The sequence below is a fragment of the Lichenostomus cassidix genome, chromosome 1, assembly GCF_008360975.1.
Source record: "Lichenostomus cassidix isolate B80296 chromosome 1, HeHo_3.0, whole genome shotgun sequence".
NCBI lineage: Eukaryota > Metazoa > Chordata > Aves > Passeriformes > Meliphagidae > Lichenostomus > Lichenostomus cassidix.
In genome coordinates this window covers 31655364-31677817 of record NC_139479.1, presented here as the reverse complement: position 1 = coordinate 31677817, position 22454 = coordinate 31655364, and the positions used below count along the sequence as shown (strand labels likewise).

At 41.5% G+C, this 22454-nt stretch overlaps 1 protein-coding gene across 9 annotated transcripts in view; it reads right to left on the bottom strand.

Moving 5' to 3' along the window:
- The window catches only part of GABRA5 (gamma-aminobutyric acid type A receptor subunit alpha5), a 55313-nt gene that overhangs the window by 1711 nt on the left and 31148 nt on the right, over positions 1-22454 (bottom strand). For all 9 annotated transcript variants that reach the window (XM_085055596.1, XM_085055579.1, XM_085055623.1 and 6 more), the window contains 3 exons: positions 7689-7832; positions 1838-1990; positions 361-572 (listed from right to left, as the gene is read on the bottom strand). In XM_085055596.1, the coding sequence (XP_084911722.1) occupies positions 361-572; positions 1838-1990; positions 7689-7832 (509 nt within the window). The remainder of the gene's footprint in view (positions 1-360; positions 573-1837; positions 1991-7688; positions 7833-22454) is intronic.

Here is a 22454-nt window from a genome sequence, read left to right as displayed (position 1 = left end):
AAGCTGAGACTCACTGGCTGTACCCACATCCCACCTGGCATGAGCATTGGCAGCAGCTTAGTGTATCTCTGCTATTATCAGAAGTCAGATCACTGAAATCCCATGCCCTGTGTACTCAGCGCCCAATATCCTTCTGTAAACAGTCCTCTTTATACAGGTGATAGAGACTGGTAATCTATCTCCATGAAGAGAAGGCATCCTATTTCCTTGCAAATTTTCCTCTACTGGAAGGTAAAAGTATATAATGAGGTAATTATATACCTTTTTCACAAAGAAGCTGAAAATTGACCATTCATTTACTTGAACTATGCTGAATACTCGCTTTTTATTTTAGGCATTCAAAAAATGTAAGTTAAGCACCTTGATTTTTGCAGCTTCCTGGGCTTTTTTGCCATCCCATGCCCAACTCCTCTTGGTGAAATAGTTGACTGTTGCAAATTCAATCAATGCAGAAAATACAAAGGCATAGCAAACAGCTATAAACCAGTCCATTGCAGTAGCGTAGGCCACTTTTGGCAAAGAGTTACGGGCACTGATACTTAAGGTGGTCATGGTGAGGACTGTTGTCACTCCTGCAAAGAAAAGAAAGAAGAGTCAGAGAACAGTTTACTAATCCTTATGGGATCCCAAATGAGTTATGAGCAGGTCCCAATTCAGCAGGATACCTAAGAAGGCCACATAAAGCAAATCAGTGTTTGCATATCACAGTTTGAAAGAGTAAGAACAAATGAAAGCCTCCACCCTCAGATGTTTAATTCTGTGGTGTTCTGGTTAGTTCTAGCTGTAGTGTATTTAAATAAGTATTTTTAGGGTAACACAAACCTTGGGTTTATAAATGTCAGAATGAAGTGGGATTACTTATTTTGTTTTCTTCTACAGAGATTTTGTGTATGAAAGTGTTGACTGTTAGTGGGTTCCCTGACGGTAGCTCCTCCTTTCCCATATGCCAGTAAATGACAAAACAGGCACTGCTTTTATCTGTTGTAAGATTTCCCCAAGAGCAAAAAACTCAGCTTTCAGTTACAGCTTTTTAAACCTAGAATCAGTCAGCAAAGTGATGCTACTACCTGTATTATCCCCATACAGCTTGCTGAACTGATTTTTGAACATAGCTGCCAGCTGATTTCAGGAGGCTGGTATAGAAGAGTGACTCCTTTAAAACAGCTGAACAAAGTTTTACTTAATAAACTGTTTCCACTCCCCTTGTTTTTCATCTAGTAAAAGTTTTGTATTTCATCAACCTTCACTTAAGAAAGTGCTTATTTTCTGCAATCTTCTAGTGATAAACCAAGTTATTTAATGTCACCCTGAAGGCTTTTTTCGTAACAATTTCTTCAGTAAATATACATTTTCTAAATGCAACATCATATAAATTGGTTTGATGGTAATAGAGATAATTGTCACTAATTAACCTGTACATGGTTTTCCCAGATAAACATGCTACAAAAAAGATAAACAAAATGAACTGAAGTGAAATCTGCTTCAAATGCTTAGCTAGGGTATATATTAAATATGATAATCTCTATGTCTTGTTCTAGACCATCCAGGATCCACCCAAGTGGAGAAAACTGAACACAAATCACAACAATCTGATTCCTCTATCTTCTGTCCTTAACTTTCACATAACTGATTGACCAACTTCTGTGATAACTTTACAAAAAAAGCCCAGACAGGGTTTTCAAATGGATTTTGAGTTTAAACCAGAAGAGAATGAGAAAACATTTACAACATCTCAAGCAGAAATAAACAGTAGTAAACTGTGGTTTTGTTACAGCAAACCATTTCCACAAGCCACAAAGATCCTACCTGTGTTCTAAGGGAAAAGTGGGATACTCACCAAAGACAGTTCTAGCAGGGACAGATTCTCTGTTTAGCCAAAATGACACTTGCGATAAGATGACGGTCATAATGCAAGGAAGGTACGTTTGGATGACAAAATAACCAATTTTTCTTTTCAGATGAAAATGGGCTGTCATAATAGTATATTCACCTAGAAGAAGAAAAACGTGCATGTGGGTAAAATAATGATTTAGGGACTTAATGAGACCAGCTCCAACCCTCCATTTGAGGATACCACTCGGGCATCCTTGCATGAAAAATGTCTGGATTTCTGCACTGTGGAAAATCACAACTTGAGACAGAAGTGCTGCTAGATCCTCCCAGTCTTCACCTTCAGTCTCCAAAGAAGAAGACAATGACTGCTGATCCTACTACACTGAAAAGCTGCAGTCCTCCTATGCACCTGGAATGCTGTGATGTTTACAGGCTTAAAAAATCTTGTTTTCTGGCACTGGCCCAACACTGTCTGGTTTAGACTCAGCCTACAAAGTCTTGTAGCATAGTAACAATTAAGGCCCTCTACTCTTAGAAACCTGATTTATCAGCAGGACTTAACATCATTAGGGAAACTGTTATGACCGAGCCATCAGTTTTCAAGAATGGAAGTGGGTCCAGACACTCCTGCACCACACTTCAGGGACTGCATGTCCCAGCATCTTCTGCAAAAATTGCCACTTTGCGTATGGATCCTGGGATATCTTGTTGTTCTGAGCATCCAAACCCTTCAGATTCCTTCTCCAGGAAAAAAAAATCCCTCTAGTGCATGCAGTTTTTCTAGACTTTGGTACATTTTAGCCCTTGGAAAGATAATCTGTTTCTGGATAGACGGTGTGTCTGGTCTTGTTCACCTGTGCAATGAATATTGTGCTGCCTGCATGTAGAATTCCCTAAAAGCTGCCACAGCAGGGCTGAATTCCATGGGTTTTTTTATATGCCAAATTCACAGCATTGCCTTAACGTGCCTTTTATTGGCTCTTCTGAATGTCAATAAAAGCCTAAAAAAACCACACTCAAAAATCGACAGACCAGCTGTCACCTTCCCTAATGTTTCAGAAAAAATGAAAACTTAGCCGGTTCTTTCAGATTGTCCCTGAAAAGCTATATAGTTGTTACCAAGAGCTATTCCTGGTGATAACTGCTCCCTGGTTCTTTCAGACTGTTCCTGGAAAACCTTGTAGTTGTTACTGAAGGTAACTGAAGTTGTTACTTCAGTTGATGGTCACTGCTCCCCAGATTCAAAATCTTGCTAGCTAAAAGGATGCTACTATTTGCCTAGAAATAATAACAGTAAAAACAAATGGAAGAATAAAAAACAATCCATCCCTTCAAGCCCTAACAGTTTTGCATTTCCGCTAATATCAAAGTAATTTAAAAGCAGGTATCATTCAGTCAGGTACTGATGAATCAGAGTAATGCCTGTTTTGAAATATGTATTGTCCTCCAAGAACAAAACTATAGCTGTAATCTCTGTTTTAAGACTTGACTGTTAGTCTCTACAGAACAAGAACAAAAGGAAAATATCCAACAGACTGATTCTGCCTTGAGTGAATAGCCTGAGTTGAGCTGCAGCCAGCATTGCTAAGCTATTAGATTTGGCAGATTACTTCTAAGCGACAATATGGCTAATTAGCAGAGAACAGGTTTACAGTGAAAGGGCTTCTGCAGGTAAAGCTGCATGGATATATTATGCTATTCTGCATCAAGTTTACAGACCTTGTTCATGCTGAGTATTTCAGACAAAATTGAAATAACATGGAAATACCTTAACTGACATCCTGCCTCAATCTTTATGTCTTTCTCTGGAGTCTGATTTTCTGGTGAAATGGTTCCCTGCAGAGTGATGTGGAAATGGACACAGAATGCTGTGTATTGGGAGAAAATCCCTGCAAAGCAAAGCCTAATTCCCTTCTATTTAGTGTAATTTTGAACCAGGGAGGCTGAACATGCAATGGTCACAGGAGAAACCCTACTTGCTCTTTATTTAGGAGTATTTAGTTTGTGGATTACCCATAAAATATGACAGCAGCAGGGTCTGCATGCCTGTAATCTGCTTCTCAGTTTCTACTGTGCTGGGATGTTTTTGAGTCACAGTTTCCCTGCTCGCTACAGAGTGACAATGCGCATTATCGATTTTGACAGTATGCTCTTGGAGCTGGAATAAAAAAGAATCTACACAGCTTCAGCAGAGCAGCAGGATCTTCTTCTTTTTTCTTTTTAAAATACAGACAATGAATGTGTACATTCCAATGGCCCTCCACAGCTGATTTTTACCTTACCATTTTCTTTAACCTATCAAAGGTCTTGTCTCTACTGAAGTAATAACAGCACCTTGATTTTGTATTTGCTCTTCTTCCAGCCAATATCTTCTCTAATTTCCCATGCTGTCCCTTTCAAAGATGTCTATACTAGGAATATTTCCTCCAGTAGATTTAGGGTTTAAGAAAACCCCACAGCTTGGTTTTTAATGCCCAGGGACCGCTGCTTAGAATAAAGCTAAAAGCTGCCCGAGTCGGCCTTTTGTTTATAGAACAAGATACTGGCTCTGTTGAAGTGGCAGAGCTTCCTTTTACTTCTGTAAGGCCACTGCTTATCCTTAGACCATAAGCTTTCTCGAGCAAGAGCTAATTTTTGTTATAGGTTTATGTAGCACTTAAAAGAGAATCCTGTTCCTGATGGGGTCCACTCATCGCTGCAGAAAACAAATTATTGTTAGTAAACAAAAACAAATCTAGTACTAATGAAAAGCCCTAGAGCAGGAATGGCTGCACTTCTTCACGGAGCTGTGCTACAGTGCTGCTGCTGGTCTTGAGGATTTTTTTATCCTTTAAAAGCTGTGAGTATTTTTTGGCATCTAGTTGCTGGAGTTCTGGAGATCACGCTTACAAATTTTCCAGGATCTTACACACATTATTCCACTGCCATTATGCTGAGATCCAATTGAGTACTTTAAGGAGGCTAGACTAGCCCCCAAGCTTGTTTGTTTACTGGATATATCTAGACTCAATTCTATCAATGTCTGTACTGGCAAGATCCTGACATTAGGTCTGTGACGCCACCTCTCCAACTATGCTGACATCCAGAATATTTTGGCCCATAAAAAATGCATGTTCCCTTTTACAGTGATACTGAGGAAAGATTCATTGCAAGTAAAAATCAGAATTATTTGGTTCAAAACGAAGAGCTCAGTGATTCTTTTATTATTTAGGCTTTGGATATTACAGAGCTCAGGCTCCAGCTGGCAGAATATAAAAGAGTGGGTTTATGTTTTGTTTTGTGCCACTGCAGAGCCTAAGTTAGCTATGAAAGATTCTGGGTATGGGGAACAGAACTGGGCAACCATTTGTGGAAAGCAGCAAGATCCACTTGGACTCAAATCTCATATCTGATTGTTTTCAGCACTTTTACCACCAGGACATAACAGATGTTGGTTCCATTGGAAGAAGTGTGAGTAGTCAAATGTCTTTCTTTCAGGTGAATAACATTTGGAGACGTTAGCCAAAAAAAACCAAACCAAACCAAACAACAACAAACAGCCAAAAAAAAGAACAGGTGGCACATGACAGAGCCGTTTCTATGGCATGGCTAAAATGTTCCAAGTTTCAAGATTGGTTGGAGAATTAGGAATGCCAGGGTATTTTTTTCTGAGAAGACAGCCAAACAGCAAGCTTGCTTACAAAATCAGCAGAATCCCAATGAACTGGTAAAGGTCTGGCACTTCATTAAAAAAAAAAAAGTCTGCTAGAAAGAACAGCATAAATGACCTATAACATTCACATTTTGTCTATGCAACTGCAAGAGCTGCATAGTTTGACTTGTGTGTCATAAAAGCCACAAAAGATCTAAGAACTTGAATTATGCAATAGCTATTTGGTTTTTCTTTTTCACGTTCAACAATTCAATAGAAAGGAGAAATGCCTTCGATGGCCATTCGTAAGTAATGCTGATTACTGGCCTCCTACGAGCTTGATGAAGTCCAGAAAATCCATCGTTGACTGATGCTTTCCCTGTGCAAAATCGGATTTTTGTATTTTGCTAATCCCCGGTTACAATCTGTGTCCTGCTCTTTGTGATCCACCCTGCAATCAGAATCCAGCCAGCCCAGATGTAACCCAGGACATTAATATAAAATCTTGACGTTGGAAACACAGCATTTATTAGCATAAATCTTAAATGCAGGAGGGAGGTGTTTACTGTGCAGAAACTTTGGGATTTGTCTGAAGTGTTTCCTTGGGCTGAGGAGTACAAGGAGCTTTCACAGGCAAAGCGGCAAACTGGAAGTGGCCTGGAGCTGACACGCTGGAGCACTCACTGCCTGTGTTGGATGGTTTTCTTGCTCTGAGGAGCAGAACGAGGTTGTAGGAGATGCTCCAGTACATCCTCTGGATCTTTTTCTTGGCAACAATGAAGGCGAGAGGGGAGCTGCCATTCATTGCAGAAAACAATGCGGCTATGATGGTGAACTGGTAAGGAAAAAAGTGTCTTTACTCTTTAATGGGAGTTAGGGTACTACTTGTTCTTTTTCTGCAGAAGTAACCACTCTGTCTATATGTTTCTCTTGATTTTAGGAATCTTTGCTTTAGCATCAGCTTTGTGTCTTCTAAGGTGGGCAAGGGAAGGGGTGAATGTCTATAGGATGGAGATGGCAGTTGAGTTTAGTGGCTGCCCACGGCAAGCCTTCCCTCACTTTGTGTCCTTTCTGGAGCATAAACTCAGATGTCCCCTCTTCATTTGCCAGTTGGAGCACAAAGCATTATGCATCTTTAAGTTTCGGTCCAGCTAATTCTGTGTGCAAGTGTATGTGTACCTGTTTTCATGTCTCCTAAATTTTGTATAGCTAGTAAAAGGTTCCTAATTTAATCTATACTTTGTCCTCTACAACTCTGCCCATCGTTTCTCACCAGGGACACAGTACATCACCAGCAGACTGTCGGCCTTTGCCTGCAGGAATTGCTCCCAGGCATGCTGCCGCAGGTTCCCCTTTCCCCAGCCCAAGCCCCTTGAAACCAGCAGTGGAAATCCCCCTTTCCTTCACGGCAGGCTATTTCATTTCCACCTCTTCCCCCTCCCTTCGCTGGATGCCACTAATGCTCTGCAGTCGAGTGCATTGTGTAACCTGGTTAAGCCCCCATCCTACTGAGTGCACGTGATCCCTTGTCCCGGCCTCGACCCCCCGGGAGTCCCCCCCTCCAATGCACACCCAGGGCTGCCCTTGCGGGGGAGCCTTAAGAAGCAGGGGGGCACGGCTCACGTGGATGCCCGGCCTGGGATTAAAGCTTCTTTGCCTCCCTAATGCTGCCACATCTGGCGCCTCCGCTCGCAGCCCGAGAGGGAATGGGAATCCTCGGGGTTTGCACCTCCTCTCCGGCCACGTGGTCCCCCGGACACGCTGCAGGGCCACGCCACGCCACAGCCCCCCCCCCCCCTTCCCTTCCCCCCAGCGGTTTCATCAAGCAATCATTTTAAAGCGATGATTGAAACGGATCAAATGCGTGGGTGGTGTTTGCCTCCCAGGGTGGTTCCTCCCACGGGGAAGTAAGCCAGGAACAGCGCTGGCAGCCTCAGCAAGGGCAATCGCCAAGAAACTGTGTGCAGCCTCTCTGGCATTCCTGTAAATAGCAGGAGCTTGGATGCATCTTCAGCCACAGCCTTGCGATGTACCTAAGAACCAGCATATAACCCTTTCGGTGCTTTAATGCCTCTGCTAAGTGGCCATGAACCTGCACAGGATCTCCCTAGCGCTCCACATCCCACAGATGCTTCCCTAGTCCTACTGCAAAATAACCAGAGCCTGTGAATCTCTCCTCCTGCTCCAGCTATCAGCAACCATGGGGTGGAAATATTCCCCCTACCTGTACTGGTACTGATGTTTTCCGTTCCCACAGTTTGTCCCATCAGGTGGTACTGGTTAAGTCGTGAGCCATCTTCAGCCACCACCACAGATGTTGTGGTGCTATTAGTCCACACATAGATCACTTCAGAATTGGGGTAAGCATCTGTCAACAAGAGGGAAAAAGATGGTGAAGCGTAAACCACTGTGTAATATTTTAGTGGAGCCTAAAATGATAATGACAGGGAGAGAGAAGAATGGAGGAGTGAGAGTGAATGGAGAAAAACAAATAAAGATGATATAATCAAGGTCCCATATGCCCAGCTCAAAAAATATTAGGTTGAAGCTTTCTAATATAAGAGATGTGTGGGATGGTTTGTGAAAGGCTGGAACAGTGGAGGTATAAATATAATCCATCACAACCACTCAATTTGGGAAAGAGCAGCTCAGACCTATACTCACCTCACTGGTGACTCCTAAACCTCAGCAAGCTGTAAAAGGCATTTTCCTGAAGTTCCCCCTCAAAAGGACACCTTGAATGCCTGGACAACAGGGACCCCCTGTTTCCAGGACAAAATTCTATTCAATGCCATGTGCAAGTGCCTGGTCTGGTGTATATGCACTGACTAGAATATGTACATGTGGGTAAGGGCAGACGTCTTCTACGTGCATAAAGGAAGCTGGAATCTGTCCGCCTGTGCCTGTGATGCTGAAGAGCAGACACAGGATTCAGGGGTGAGAATGCATGAAGGAGAGCAGGAATGGGGCAGGGAGCTGTGAGGAGGGGGTGGGTGTACACTAGAGATGTGTATGTGATTTCTCTCATGTTCATTTAGAAGTCCTAGGAGTTAAATGTGGTCACAAAAGTGCCAAATCATTCCTTCCTCTAAAATGCTGCTGTAACTTTTAAAGACCTAACACCCAGAGTGATTATATTATTATAAAGAAATCTCAGTTCTCTTTTACAAAGACAGTCAATGCTGGTTTTAGTTTTTCAGCTTTCTCTGTATATACTCTCAAAAAATACGAGGCAACTCTATATTTAAACGTTATTTTATTTAAGTAGCTCTTACACTTTTTAGAACTCCTCTATCATTGAAAGCTTTCAGGTCACGTTCCTGCAAGCATGTTACAGTATGCTAGAGTTCATTGTAGTAAAATATCTGGAAAGCAGGTAAAGCTTACTCTCCAAATGGAAGGTAAAAAGCAGGTAGGTTTGGAAGTGGTCTGAAGTCAAATATTGTCACCTTCTGCACTTTTTAATTTCAAAGGTAGGAGTGCAGAATGTTTCTTTTTGGAAACAACCTGACATCACATGTTGGCTTTCCAGATCAGGACCTGAGAGTCAAGTCAAGGCTAGGTTGAAGGATCATGTGTACTCTCTCCATCAGACTGCGTGTTTTGTTTGCTAGAGCAAGTGAGCTATCTTGGAAAGGTGCAGCTCCACGGAGGACTTATAAAAAATTCATAGACAGTGGGTCAACATGAGCTTCTGAGGCATTGCAAGAGCAAGAAATATGCTAAGGTGATCCCTGGATACACACAACCAGGAATGTCAAGTAGAAGATGGGTAATGATCCCAGTTCAGGCTATGGGCACATGTGTATAGCACAGTGAACTTTGTATCACTTGAATATTAGACCAGGTAGCAGGGAAGAAAGCAGCACCTTCCTTTCACTGTTATTAATGTTATTGTCTCATATGTGGGATGCAGGACCCTAGACTAGATACACCTTTCCGGCTATTCATCCACACCTCAGAAAATATACAGAAATAATGAGGACAGAGAGGGGGAGAGAGTTCAAAAGAAGGTTACAGGTATTTCCAGGGACTGGAAAATAAGTCAAGATTTGAAACTTAAGCAGCTCAACTTATTTAGCTCACTGACAAAAGCTGAAATGTAGCTCAAGCTCTGAGTATAGATACTTGCATACAGAAATCTGAAAACAGGTTCAATCTCTTGGACTGCTCACAAAAGGTGCCTGAAAGATGGTTCCAGGCAGATTCAGATGAAGAATGGGGCACAATTTCTTAATTGTGTGGGAGGTATGTAATTACACAGTGGATAACCTTCTGAGAAAAAAATTAGGAACCACTGTCACTAGGAAGATAACAAGTTGAAATTTTTTTGTCACATATCTGACAGTTGCTGCTGTATCCAGGGCTGCAGCTGACCCCACGTTTGGAAGTTGATGATCTACATATCTTTCATCCCTTGTTAGCCATACAGGACTGCCCACATCCCTTCCTTATGCTTGTATTTGTAGCTCTGCAGTAAAATTAGTGTAATTACATGTCATGATCAGCTTTCAAAGGCTAAGAAGGAATGTCTTCCCTATTTCAAAATATTTGCATCACAAAAGGTCATGGAATTTCATCTTCTCTTTAGAGCTGTGATACTTTATTATCTCTGAGATGATTACAAGTTCACAACATGCTGTAAGTAATTTCAAAGCCAGATCTGGAGAAGACAAGTAGGAGGAGATGGGTCCATTAAAAAAGTGATGCAGAAAGCCCTCCTTTTTTAAATGCTTATTAGGTATATGTGTGCTGATATCCTCAGTAAATGTGGGATTTGTTTAGGCAGATTTGGGATTGTCAGAACATTTGATTTTTACCTATGTTACTTCCTATGCAAAAAAAGCTCCAAACAACAGCATTGGACTTTTTTTCTAGGATGTTTCAGATGTATCCCACCTTAGTACTTTGCTGTCTCTGCAATGATCCCAACCACCAGAATAACTGGGTTTGTCCTGTTTCCTGATGGTGACAAACATTAATTCGTCCTGACTAGATGCTTCCCAATGAGAGTACTGTAACCAAATTTACTGAAATTGTGATCACACAGGAACTTAGGTCTGTAAGGCTTAACAAGTATTCAGATGCTTTGGTACTCTGCTCTGCCTGGCCTGGGGGGAAGGGGGTCCTAAAATAAATCAACACCTCTGCTGTGAATTGCAGCCTTTAGTGGGTACTTAAACACATGCACAGGGTTGGAGGCTCCTACCCTGGAGAAGTCCAGCAGCTCCTCTTGTAAAATATCTGCAATTCAGACAGAAGCCACAAGGTGCCAAAACTCCATTCAGATATCACACGTATGCCTAAGCAATACTTCAGGATGCTGTTTTCTTTTGAAACCATGTCAAGGAAGGGTGTACCCATCCCAAGCCAGCTGGTGAGAAGAAGGAGCACCCAGGCAGGCAAGAGCACAGCATGAGGCCAGTCCCTGCCCAGGAGGAAAATTTTTGTCAGTAGCTTCTTTCTGACAGGACCTTTCTCACAGGATCTATTGTGAGGCTACAAGAGAGAGCTGTACCACTGCTTGGCCAGGAGTAGACTATCCATGGGAGAAGGGAAAATGGCCCAGCTTGAAGAGACTTGTGAAAGGGCAGGATGGTTATAGCCAGGGCTTTAAGATACAAGAGGAAAACAGATGTGTTCCTGTGGAGCCCAACCCAAACCTGCAGTGATTTTACCTCCTCAGGAGAAGTCTGTCACATTAGGAATAACAAGAATTTACCCCAGTCTAGTTGCATTGTGATGAATCACATATATGACATGATCCTCATCTATCTTCCATAGAAATATAATTGTAGTAGCGGCTCTGGGATGCAAACTGAGAAAATAATGTTGATAGTGTTGCAAAAGCAAACTCAACTTCAAAGCCACTGCAAATCCAAGTGAGACTGCTTGGTGGTCATTCTGCTTTAAGCAAGTGCACATCTTCCAGATTTATTAACCAAATAATTAACCTCATGTTCTTCACAATCATTTTGTTGCCTTGTCAAAGAAAGGAGGAAGCCTTATTAAAGTATCCTTTCTCTTCCAAGCTCACTTCTTTCAAAAAGGAAAAAAAAAGGTAGCAGTTGAGATGAACAGCTAAAATTACAAAGAAGTATAATGTTATTAAATGTGAGAAAATGACAACAGACATTTATTTCTACTGGACAGTTGATAAATGGCTGCAGGCTTATCACCTACCAGAATGATGGAAGAAGTAATATCTTTTCTTATATATTTATTGACAAGCAGATCTATTTTTCTACATTCTAGCATCCAACACACACCACACAATATAAAAACAGTGAAGATGACCCTTGTTCTTCTCCCACACTTTTCCCGCTCCTGTATGTCTGGCAAGGAAAGCCTGACATGGTCTTTCTTATGCCAGTGAACAGTGGGCAGGAGAGAGACCACAACCAGAGAGAAATTACATTAAGAAAAAGTTTAGCAAAGCAGAGCAGTTAGTGGGTAAGACCTAGAGGATCCTGGAGATTTGACTTGGCACTGAGGGTAGCCCTCATTTGCAAATGAAACAGTGTGAGCAGTGCAGAATCCTCCCTTCCATTCAAAAAACAACTCACAAGCAGGGACTTTTCTCCTGCCAATGTCCCCACCACAGGGCAGTGGTGGCATCTGTGGATACTGACAGACATTCTCCTTCTCACTTTTCTTTCTCCTCCATATTTGAAATAAACACCAGAGAAAAAAATAAAAACGTGGTGGCAGGGAAGAGTATTTCTTGGCACCTTAAGTCAAATAAATGTGGATGGATGAACCCAAACTTCGAGTCTGTGGGACCCAGATGTGTTTCCAGGACTGATTTTTTTTAAGCTATAACCCCTAAAAAAAGAATCTCCACTGGTATCTGCCAATCAGTTTTCGTTCCTGCATTACAGGGCATGCAATAATTGAAGAACAAAGAATCCCTCTCCAAAACACCCCTTAAACCCTTTGACAGCCCTCACAGGAAGCATAAAGCTGTGCCTGCATAATTAAGGCAGCCTGTGCAGCATGTACGGGTGCCCACCCAGCATGCTTGAGGTACATTCCACAGTTAAACAGACCACTTATCCACAAGCCATGGCTGAAACTTTCCTTGCAGAATTATGCTAGTTGGAGGCTGAATTAACTTAAAGAGATACTGTAGAAAGATGACTTCTGGTTTGTTTCCTGTTTTATTCATTCCAATTGTGCAGTTACATTCTAAGCCTTTATTATCGTGACTTTCAGTACATGCCACAAGGATTGTCAGACTGCCTAATCTTGGGAGTAGTGCTAAATCCCTGTCAAAGCCTGTTGATTGGGGAAGATGTGCATAAATTGTCAGCTTTTTTAGAAACTCTAATTACAATCTGAATACACATACAAATATCTATCTTATCTAACCATTAATATATTTGACTCACTTACAGGCTGTTATATAACTCACTAGTGATCCAGATTTACAGCCTCTCAGACTTCTGCAGGCTGCAAAGCAGCGCTGCCACTAAACCATCATGTACCAGCTTGAATTCTAAGAGTCAGGCTGGATTTCTTGTGGTTTGTGCACAAATACTTTGTAGCCCATTACAAAGCATCTGTCAACAGTTGTGTCTATGTGACTCAGGCAAGATTTGAGCTCCATAATTGGAATTTTCCCATAAAAGGACTTTATAAGAATGACTTGATGTACAAATGAGAACATTCTATAGGAAGAGCAATGGAAAACAGATTCAGTAAAAATGTACTTCTAAATACAAAAATAACAAGACGTGGTACTAAATATGCATTGTCTAGGTCTTGGGGGAAATAGCTTTTTATAAAAATAAATTTCTAATGTAAAATAGCAATTTAAATATTAAGAGAAATGTATTAACATATTAAATTATTAAGAACCTAAAATAAAGACTTTGCTGTAGTGTGATGAATTCTGCTGGTTTTGAGATAATTTTAGGGTCATGGGAATTACTTTAGAGACCTGAAATTATTAGAATTGAGACTGATCATTTTAACTGGCATGAGTTTACAGCATATGGATAAACAGCATGCATGATTTTAAAAACATGTCACAGACAAGAAGTCTAATGTGTGCAGATACACAGGACTACAAATTCATGTAACACAGAGTCACAGAATGGCAGTGGATACCTCCAGTGATCATCCAGTCCCACACCCTGCTCAAGCAGGGACACCAGTTTTTTCAGAACCATGTCCAGTCAGGTTTTTAATATCTCCGTGATATTCAAATCTCTCTAAGCCAACTGTCAATCTCTCTAGCCAACCTGTTCCAGTGTTCCAGAGTGGCTACTCCCACAGTAAAAGCATGTTTTGTTCTGTTCAGATGGAATTTAATGTTTTTTTAATGCTCACTGCCCCTTACTCTGCCAGTGGGAACTACTGAGCAGCACACAGCTCCATCTTCTTCATTTCTCATTCCCCAAACCCTGGTATTTACACAGGGTGGATGGATTAGGAGCCTTCCCTTCTCCAGGCTTAACAGTCCAAGCTCTCTCATAGCAGAGGTGCTCCAGCCCTTCAGTGATCATTGTGGCCCTGCACTGGACTCTCTCCACAAAGTCTACATTTTTATTGCTCTGGGAAGCTCAGATTGGGACACACACTCAGAATGGCTCCAAATGTGAGTAAAAATTAACGCTCAGAATGAAACATTTTTGGAATGACACAGTATCATTCTCTGTGACAACAGAGGACATCCAAGGATGAAATTATTCATGAAAACTGATGAAATTCATGACCATATTAATGAAAAATTGTAGGACACCACTGGTTGTGAAATGGGCAGTAGAAAATCCAGCCAGACTAAAATGTTCATTTCTGTCCTTCCTGAATTTAAAATAAAACCAAACCTTGGTAACAAAAGTAGTATCGTATATGTTCTAATACAGTTTTATTTGATCTTGTTGTCACATTCTGCAGGGAATAGTATAGGATGTTCTGAAAAATGTGCCAGACAGGTCTCGAGAGACTTCATTACTAAGCAACACTAATATACTCTACTGATCATTTCTAAAAAAATAAAGCCATAAGTTAGATCAAAATTACTCTCTTTCAGAATATAATTTATAAGTCACCTCAGGAAAAGGTGGGAATAGAAATGTGGCTTGGAAATGAAATGGAAGCACAGACTGTACCCACAAGGTGGTGCAACATACAGAACTGAAGATGTCAGTCAAATTCATTTTGAGACACATAGTTTTGCAAAAGCCATTTTCTTTGGCTTTTCAAGGCAAGAAATCAGGTGGAAGGTCCTGTATGATTTTAGAAGTTCCAGTTCATAGGAGGAAAGTCTAAACACAACCTGACTTTGAGGTCAAAAATATAATGCAAGGGAAAAAACCCAAACTGAAAGCAACTTTATGATTTTGGATGTGGGTTTTATGATTAACGCAGACAAGCCTGCTAACTGCTTTAATACAATAAACTGACTGTCTGCAAGTTGGTACACTAAATCACAGTCATACTGGTGATGGATGTAACACAAATACTAATGAACAGTGTTGTCCTAATAAGTCAGTCAGGCATAGCACCTTCACAGGATGTTCCTGCACCATTTAAGAAGAGCCCTGTGCTAGGAGCTGTGCAGAGCAATACAGAAAGTCTCCTAAGAATCATCACCAGTGACAACATCAGCTATTTCCTGCCCCATCATGCTCATCTATGCCATGGGGGAGCAGTAGAAGGATGCATCTATTTCCCAAGCACTGGGATTTCAACTGGGAGGGACTACTCCCAGTGGTGAAATCTGATGCACAGGTATTAAAAACCAGGCATGGCACACTAAACTGAGCTGTGTGTCTGGGGATAGCAGGTTCTCAAGGCTTCACACAGAAAAGGAGGAAAAAAAAACAATAAAGAAAATGTTTTTTCATGGTGCAGCCTGGGGCATGCCAAACAGCAAACAGACCATATAGGTGTACACAACAAAACTCTGCCACTTGTGCTGTGGGATGCCTGGCACAAACTGACTGAAAGGGGTGTCTAAACAGGGTGTGCTGTGGGGCTGTTATACATTCAGCACTCCAAGGTACAAGCAGCACCAGTTCATCCCTCCAGAGCTCCTGCTCTCTCCTAAGAGGTGATGTCAGGGCTCAAGTCATGCCTTCCTTCTTTTGCCTCTTCCCATTTCTTCCACTCACTGCAGTCAGTAGTTTTAACACAAGCTCGCGCTTTATTTTCAGTTTTACTGGCAGCTGTCTCGGCCTAAAACTAATCTAAGAATTGATTTTATGTCACATTTAATGGTGGCTACACAACTGCTTTTCATATGGAATATGTCAAAATCTGGTGTTCCAGCCTCTGATGCTTTTTCTTTTTCCCTTTTATGCCTGGCATAAATAACCACTGTAAGAGGACTAGAGCAACAGAACAGTAGCATGTGCTGGGATATTTAAGTGCTAAATATCCTAGGAACATTTCTGGCTTTATGTTAGTCTTTCTAGGCCAGGCATGTGGTAACTCCAAACCAGTTGGCCAATTTGAGTATTGTACTAACATTTAATGAACTTTGAATTTACAATCACAATATTAGGCACCTACATTAGGAACTTCATTAGGCATTTCATTAGGAAAAACAGCATGGTTATGAGGATGATGTTAAGACATTTAATTTACATTTTGCGAGGTGAACAAAAGTCTCCTCCAAAGTGTGGCTGATACCGTTACTCACTTTGCATAGTACCTACACTCTCAGCAATCTTGATTGCAGTGGTCCCCTCATTTTGCAAGTTGCAACTTAGTATCAGCAAAACTAACACGACCACCTCTCCAGGAGTGTCACTGGAGTTTCTTTTGAGAAATTGCAGAGTGAATTTTAGAAAATACTCCAATTATACTCCAATACAATTCTTGTGGAGGGTGCCCTCCCAAACATGGTATTTTTAGCCACATATAACATTACAGAATCAAACTGTGACCTCATTGTAATCTAAAGACATTCTTCTCACTCACTTCAGTGGCACTAGAAACTCAACCATCACAGTTAGTGTATCTGCTGAGCTTACCATTCACAGCTCTTATAAATCTGTATGGCCTGAAACCAGCTGAGAGTGATTGGAACTACTTGCAGAGCTAAATATATACCTCTGTTTCTGAATCCTATCCCTTAATGAAGACATTTACAGATCTCAGAAGTACTGCTACATTAATAACACTGTGCGAATGTGTAATCAATAGGTATGCAGAGATAGCAGGCTGAAATATTATTATTCAAACACTTTAATACTGTCTTGAAATTGCAGTCACAAGAACTTATTCCCTACACCAGACGTGCAATCATCAAAAACTCAGAAGATTAATTATACTGTCATGGGGCAAAGTACAGCCCTGTATTTCAGAGAAGGGGATAAAATCTCCCATGGCCGTCAGTTCAAAGTGCCCAGCCTCAATGATGGATACAAGGAGCATCTCTGAGGCGATCTTTGCTGCCCAGGGGCACTGCCATTGCACCTGCTCTCTGCTCAGGCATACATCTTCTCTTTGGAAACTGTCCCCTCCCAGTCACAGAGATCCAGACCCAAAGGTGCTCACAGTCTCGTTTTCTCTGTGCACAAATAAAGCATCTCCTTATTTACAGCCATCAGCTGACCTATTTTTAGGAGGAGATTAACCTGAGCCTAAAAATATCTACTTCTCTCCCCTAAGACAGTGAGAGCAATCAGCTCAGCTGTATATATTTACCCTACAAAAATATAAATTTAGGAGGGAGGAATCCCAGCTTTGCTGACATAATTATCTCTGGGATGTTTTCAGCAAAATGCCTGGCTGCTAGGACAGGCTGGCCATGAGGAGACTTTCAGTGGCAATGATGGGGAAGGGGATAAAAACAGAAGGTTTATCAGGTTTTCCTTCATCTCAGTCATCTCTCCATCTCATTTCTTCATGGGGGACAACATGAAACAACTGTTTCCTTTGAAGAAGCTTGCTGGGTTGGGACTGCAGCAGCACTAGATGACAGCTTGGACTAGCTTGGAGAGGAGGCTAATGTGAGATCCAGCAAATTAGGCGGAGGACTTCCTGGCCCACCAGAGACTGAAGTGTCACAAAGGAGTTGCCAGACTAGAAACTGAAATCCAAGTTTGAGCAGTGTCTTGCAGCTTTTTTCCTCCCCCAAAAAGCCTAGGCAAGTAATTTTGTCATTAATGTACTGCAGTAGCACTGGGAGGCTCTAATTGAACCTAGGGACCCATAACGACAGAGGCAATAAAAGCAAGTAATGAACCACTCTATCTTTGCTCAGAAGAGACTGTAATTGCTCTTTGCTTCCTTTATCCCCACCTGCAAAATTCAGGCAGCAGAGACCTACCAACCTCACACAGGGATCATGAGAATGATTCCAGAAACGTTTATGAAATGCTTACAAGCCATGGAAACAGCCACCTTAGAAAATAAGAGCCATTAAAAACCTGGCTTGTAAAGCAGTGGAGCAGTATCTACCCATTTGTCACATTTACAAATAATATCCCATTTTCCAGAGGTATAGACCTATGATCCACGGCTGGCAACTGCAAGCCTGGCACTGTCTTTTGGGACATTATGAGACCAGCAATGTCTTTGCAGGTTTGCAGCCAAAGGCCGTTTGAAAGCTTAAGCATTTAAAACACAGTCTCTGCATGTTGTTTTCTATGGCCAACAACTCAAATTGATTCCCTGTAATCAGGCAGTTGTGCAGCCTTTAAATTTAGGCTGTAACCTCCAGAGCAGGTAATGCATGCTGATGTTTGTATCATCAGCAAAGCACCCCGGATCTCCACACGGCTCCACCACAACCCTGTCTAGACTGCTTTCATGTGAGATAAAAACCCCACTACTGAGTATCTCCACACCAGCTCCTACCCCTGCCTGAACTTTTGTTTCCTTGAGCTCAAAACCACCACCAGTCGAGCTTTTCTTCCCCAAAAAGCCTGACCATGTGAGCCCCCTCATGAGGATGAGGCTGTTCCCAGGACTGTGGAGCACAGGCTATCAGTGCTGGCTGCTCAAGGGGCTCTTTGCAGCTGCTACTGAAGCCGCTGCCAGCATCCCCAGGAATCATTCCTTACCCATCTAAAAAAAGGGGCTTCACTAAGGATGATCCTGCCTGCATGGTGACTGCTCTGGGCTGGTAGGGAGCCAAGCCCTCGGCTGCTGCACATCAGCAGAGTTTGCTGCCTGGGCTCAATGCTGGCTGCAACACAGATGGGGAAGACAGCAGCTTTTGTTCTTTCTGACCTCCCCTTTTCTGTAATGAACCTAACAGGGAAAAACTCACTGGCTTCTAAGCACTGGGTGACCACAAGTAGGAGGTGACTGACCCAGAGCTGGGCATTGTTCTGCAAGAAAGCAATCACACAGCCAAACAGGGCTGCTGGGCTGCTATTTTAATGTATTTTAAAAATTATCGAAGTGCAGACATACAGTAACCATGTATATATGACAAAGTCTTTGAAAAGTTAAATAGTGACAGTGACTGCAAGTCCTTGGAGGATATACTAGCAGTTTCTCCAGCCTTTTCTAGGAAGTCCTGGGTGGGTGTCACTGTAATGGGTGAAGAAAAACTGACTCATCTGGTCATTTTAGGGAGTCCTCTTCCCTTTTGTCAAACTAAAATGTATATTTCTATGGCAAACCTACCAGACAAGTGATAAGTTATGGTCATACTCATTTGAAAGTTCTGATGCAGACCAGGCTCCCATAACAACTGCTGCAGAAACTCACCACATGGTCCAAGCCCAGAACCCTGTGTTTTAATTTCTAAATAGATTCCTGTTAAGAAATCTCTGGAATACTTGAATATTACAGTATCTTCTTTACACACCATTCCTGATGAATTTCCTGCCCTTTGGATGTTCAGGGCTGCATTGCTCCACCCTGACTGTGGGACTCAATGCAAGGATGAAGGTTCTGGCAGAACTAACTGCCCTGAATACTGGACTAAAAAAGCTGTATTGCTATACGTGCATATCTGAAATGACTGCAGTCTATGCTGCAACATCTGGGAGAAAGCTTAAGTGTCTGTTGTAATAACCCACAGCAGTCAATGCAGAAGAAACAGCGCAGCCCATACAAGACGCTTGCAGAGATGGTAAAGTTGTCTCTATACTGAAGAGCCCTACTTACTGTTTCATTTAGATCCTTTGAAAAATGGGACTTCCAGCAAAAATAGCTAAAATAGTCACTAGGAGAGATACAAAAGCTCACCACCAACATAACGTAACACCTAACTAATCTACAGCAGTGACTGTTTCTTCTGAACAAAGTACGGCTTTGTATTTCTGAGCTAGCAATGCAGAAGAAAATGGACTTCTAAGTTGCTCTGACTAGGGTATAATACACTTACCTAGATCTGAGGTAACACTGCAGAAAAATAGGAACTTCTAAAGTATGATTCATCTCATCCTTAGGCAGATATCAAAAATAACTCTAATGAACCTCACTGCAGAAGTACTTATTTCTATTCAATAACAGACAACTAACTGGGCCATATTTTCCTACGTGAAATTGTCACAGATCCATCCTGTCCATTCCCTAGAGCTTTGCTGTCAATACAAGGTTTTTGATATGGGCCAAATCCTGTGCTCATTCTGCACTAAATGATTTAATTTTTTAAACAACACAGTCCCACAAGTCATCTGTCCATGATTCAAAGGAAAATAGAGGCAAATAACAGCAATTCCATTAGATGGTCTCCACCTCCTTCATTCATTCTAAGGGTTGTACAGAAATTTTTTTCAGGCTAGATAACTGTGCTTTACTAGCTAGCCATACTTAGGCAAAACTGCAACACAGTTGTCTAGATCATCTTTTTGATGCTGCCACAAGCATCTCTTTCATTGTGTCTGGACATCTAGCTTCTAAACAGCTAAAAATTAGGAGGAAAGTATGCCGACTAAAGAAGTGGTTGGTAGCTGGTGGTAATATAGAGTTGGAAGAGAGAGAAGAAAAATATATCAAATGTCTTAGAAATATTTAGTTTTATTGTTTGCCTAACTTCCCCTTATTTTAGTCATTCAATATCCATTGCAATGGGGGTGTCTAAGGAAGCAGATAAACCTTAAGAAAATATAACAGAAGAAATTACCTTAGTGAGAAGAACATCATCGACCTATCAATTCTATATTAGCTGACTTCTGCCTTAAACTGCAAAATCACAGCTTAGTCTTGAACTTGGCTGCTCAGCATTTCACAGAGGACCTCCCTGGCTCTCGCCACATGTCCTTTCATAAGGATGATACTAATACATCCCAGCAGAGTCAACAAGCTGTGCTGCCTGTCTCTGTTCTCAGGAACAGACTCAAGAGGCCTCTTCTGTCCAGCTGCAGGGACAAGTAACAGAAAAGCTCTGCCTCTACATATGAGACTGAAGTTCCAGCTGTCCCTGAGAGCAGCCTCTTAAAAGCTTCCTAAGAGCCATTTCCACTTTTCAAAGTCTCTTAAAATTAACATTTGTCTTTATTTATTATTCATTTAATTATATTCTTATACAAGACTTTTACACACAGGTTTTGAGGGGCCAAATACATTCTTTACCACATTTTACTAAACAAGATTTAAAGTCTGTTTAGAAGGACACTGTTTTGAAGTTCTCCCTCCATACTTGCAGTTTTCCAGCAGCTATTGCAGATGCTAATGGGGATAAGCAAAAAATCAAGAAAAACCTTGTAGGTGCCTTCACCTCAGTGCCTTCTCTGCATTATAAGGAAATATCAGGGAAATTTTCTTAAAATACCTTTTGTTTGAGAAATTTTTCAGTGGCTACAAGTGAATGGATAGTTTGTGTACAGTGAGTGCCTTAATGTTCAGTGTTGCAATAAAATCCTGGGATATTGGTGAAGTTACTGTCTCTTCATTACTTCACCTTGCTTATTAGAGGAAAATAATTTGAGCATTTCTCCTGCTACAGAAATAGTCCGTGCACTTTCCTTTATCAAAGGTCATACTGTGACATAGTTTGAGGTGTTAAAAAGGAAGATGTACATAAACAATGTTAGCTACCACCTCCAGAACTACAAATTGTTTCCTTACCAACAGTTGTCAAGCTCCCTTGTTGATCAACAGTGATCAACGTTCGCCATCTTCATGGCCGACATAGAATTCATCAGGAATAAACACAAGACCTGTTTTTCCTCTGCTCATGAGCTTGGGGATCTCATTATTTTCAGAATAGTCATTAAACTTTCTCCTTATTCTAAAAATAATATGGTGAGGTTTTTTGCTGCTGAGTGACTAGTGGGCAGCTGCTTCATGTATTCATTCCACAACACAAGATCTGGTAACTCCATGTACTCAGGCACTGTGTCTTCAAGAGACAGTTGTCATAAATAGACTCCACCTGACAGTACTGGACATTGTCTAAGTGCCCGTTAACAGCAATTAACTAATTCATCTTCAGGGCAACCTCGTGAGCTAGGTAACACCAATATAATTAACACATGAGTAAAATGAGATTTAGGAGTTAAGTCAGTTGCCTGGGCAGAGGCCTTCATGGTCTAGTGGATTAGACATCTGCCTCTCTAACCAAAGAAGTTGAGTCTAATCCTTTTTCTGACAATGATTTGCTGCATGACCTTACTGAAAGTCAATTAACTTCTCTGTTTCAGCTGCCCTAGAGATAATGATGCTTACCTACCTGGTGACACATGGGCATTTGGAAACTGTACTAAATTATACTCTTAATGTATTCTTAGGGACTTTCAGTGGAAGAGGTGAAACATTAAAGCTAGGAAGCTTTAATGTCCTTGCTATTTTATCTAATTCCTCTTCCCCAAACCAGAAATAGCTTGGGGTAAGATCAAATTTCTTAGGTTAAGGTGCTCCTACTGAAACTGCTTTCAGTAGGATCAGGAATTTTCATCACATCCTGTTTGACCAGCAAAGTTATTTAGAGTACAGGTCAGCTCCAGAATTGCAATGGAAAGTTATTTTAAATCTGGCCATGGAAGAAAACAGCACCCTTCCCATCCATGAGGTAATGAACAGATTGTCACATCCATCCCCACTGAGCACCCTGGATTCAAAGGGAGCAGAGCCT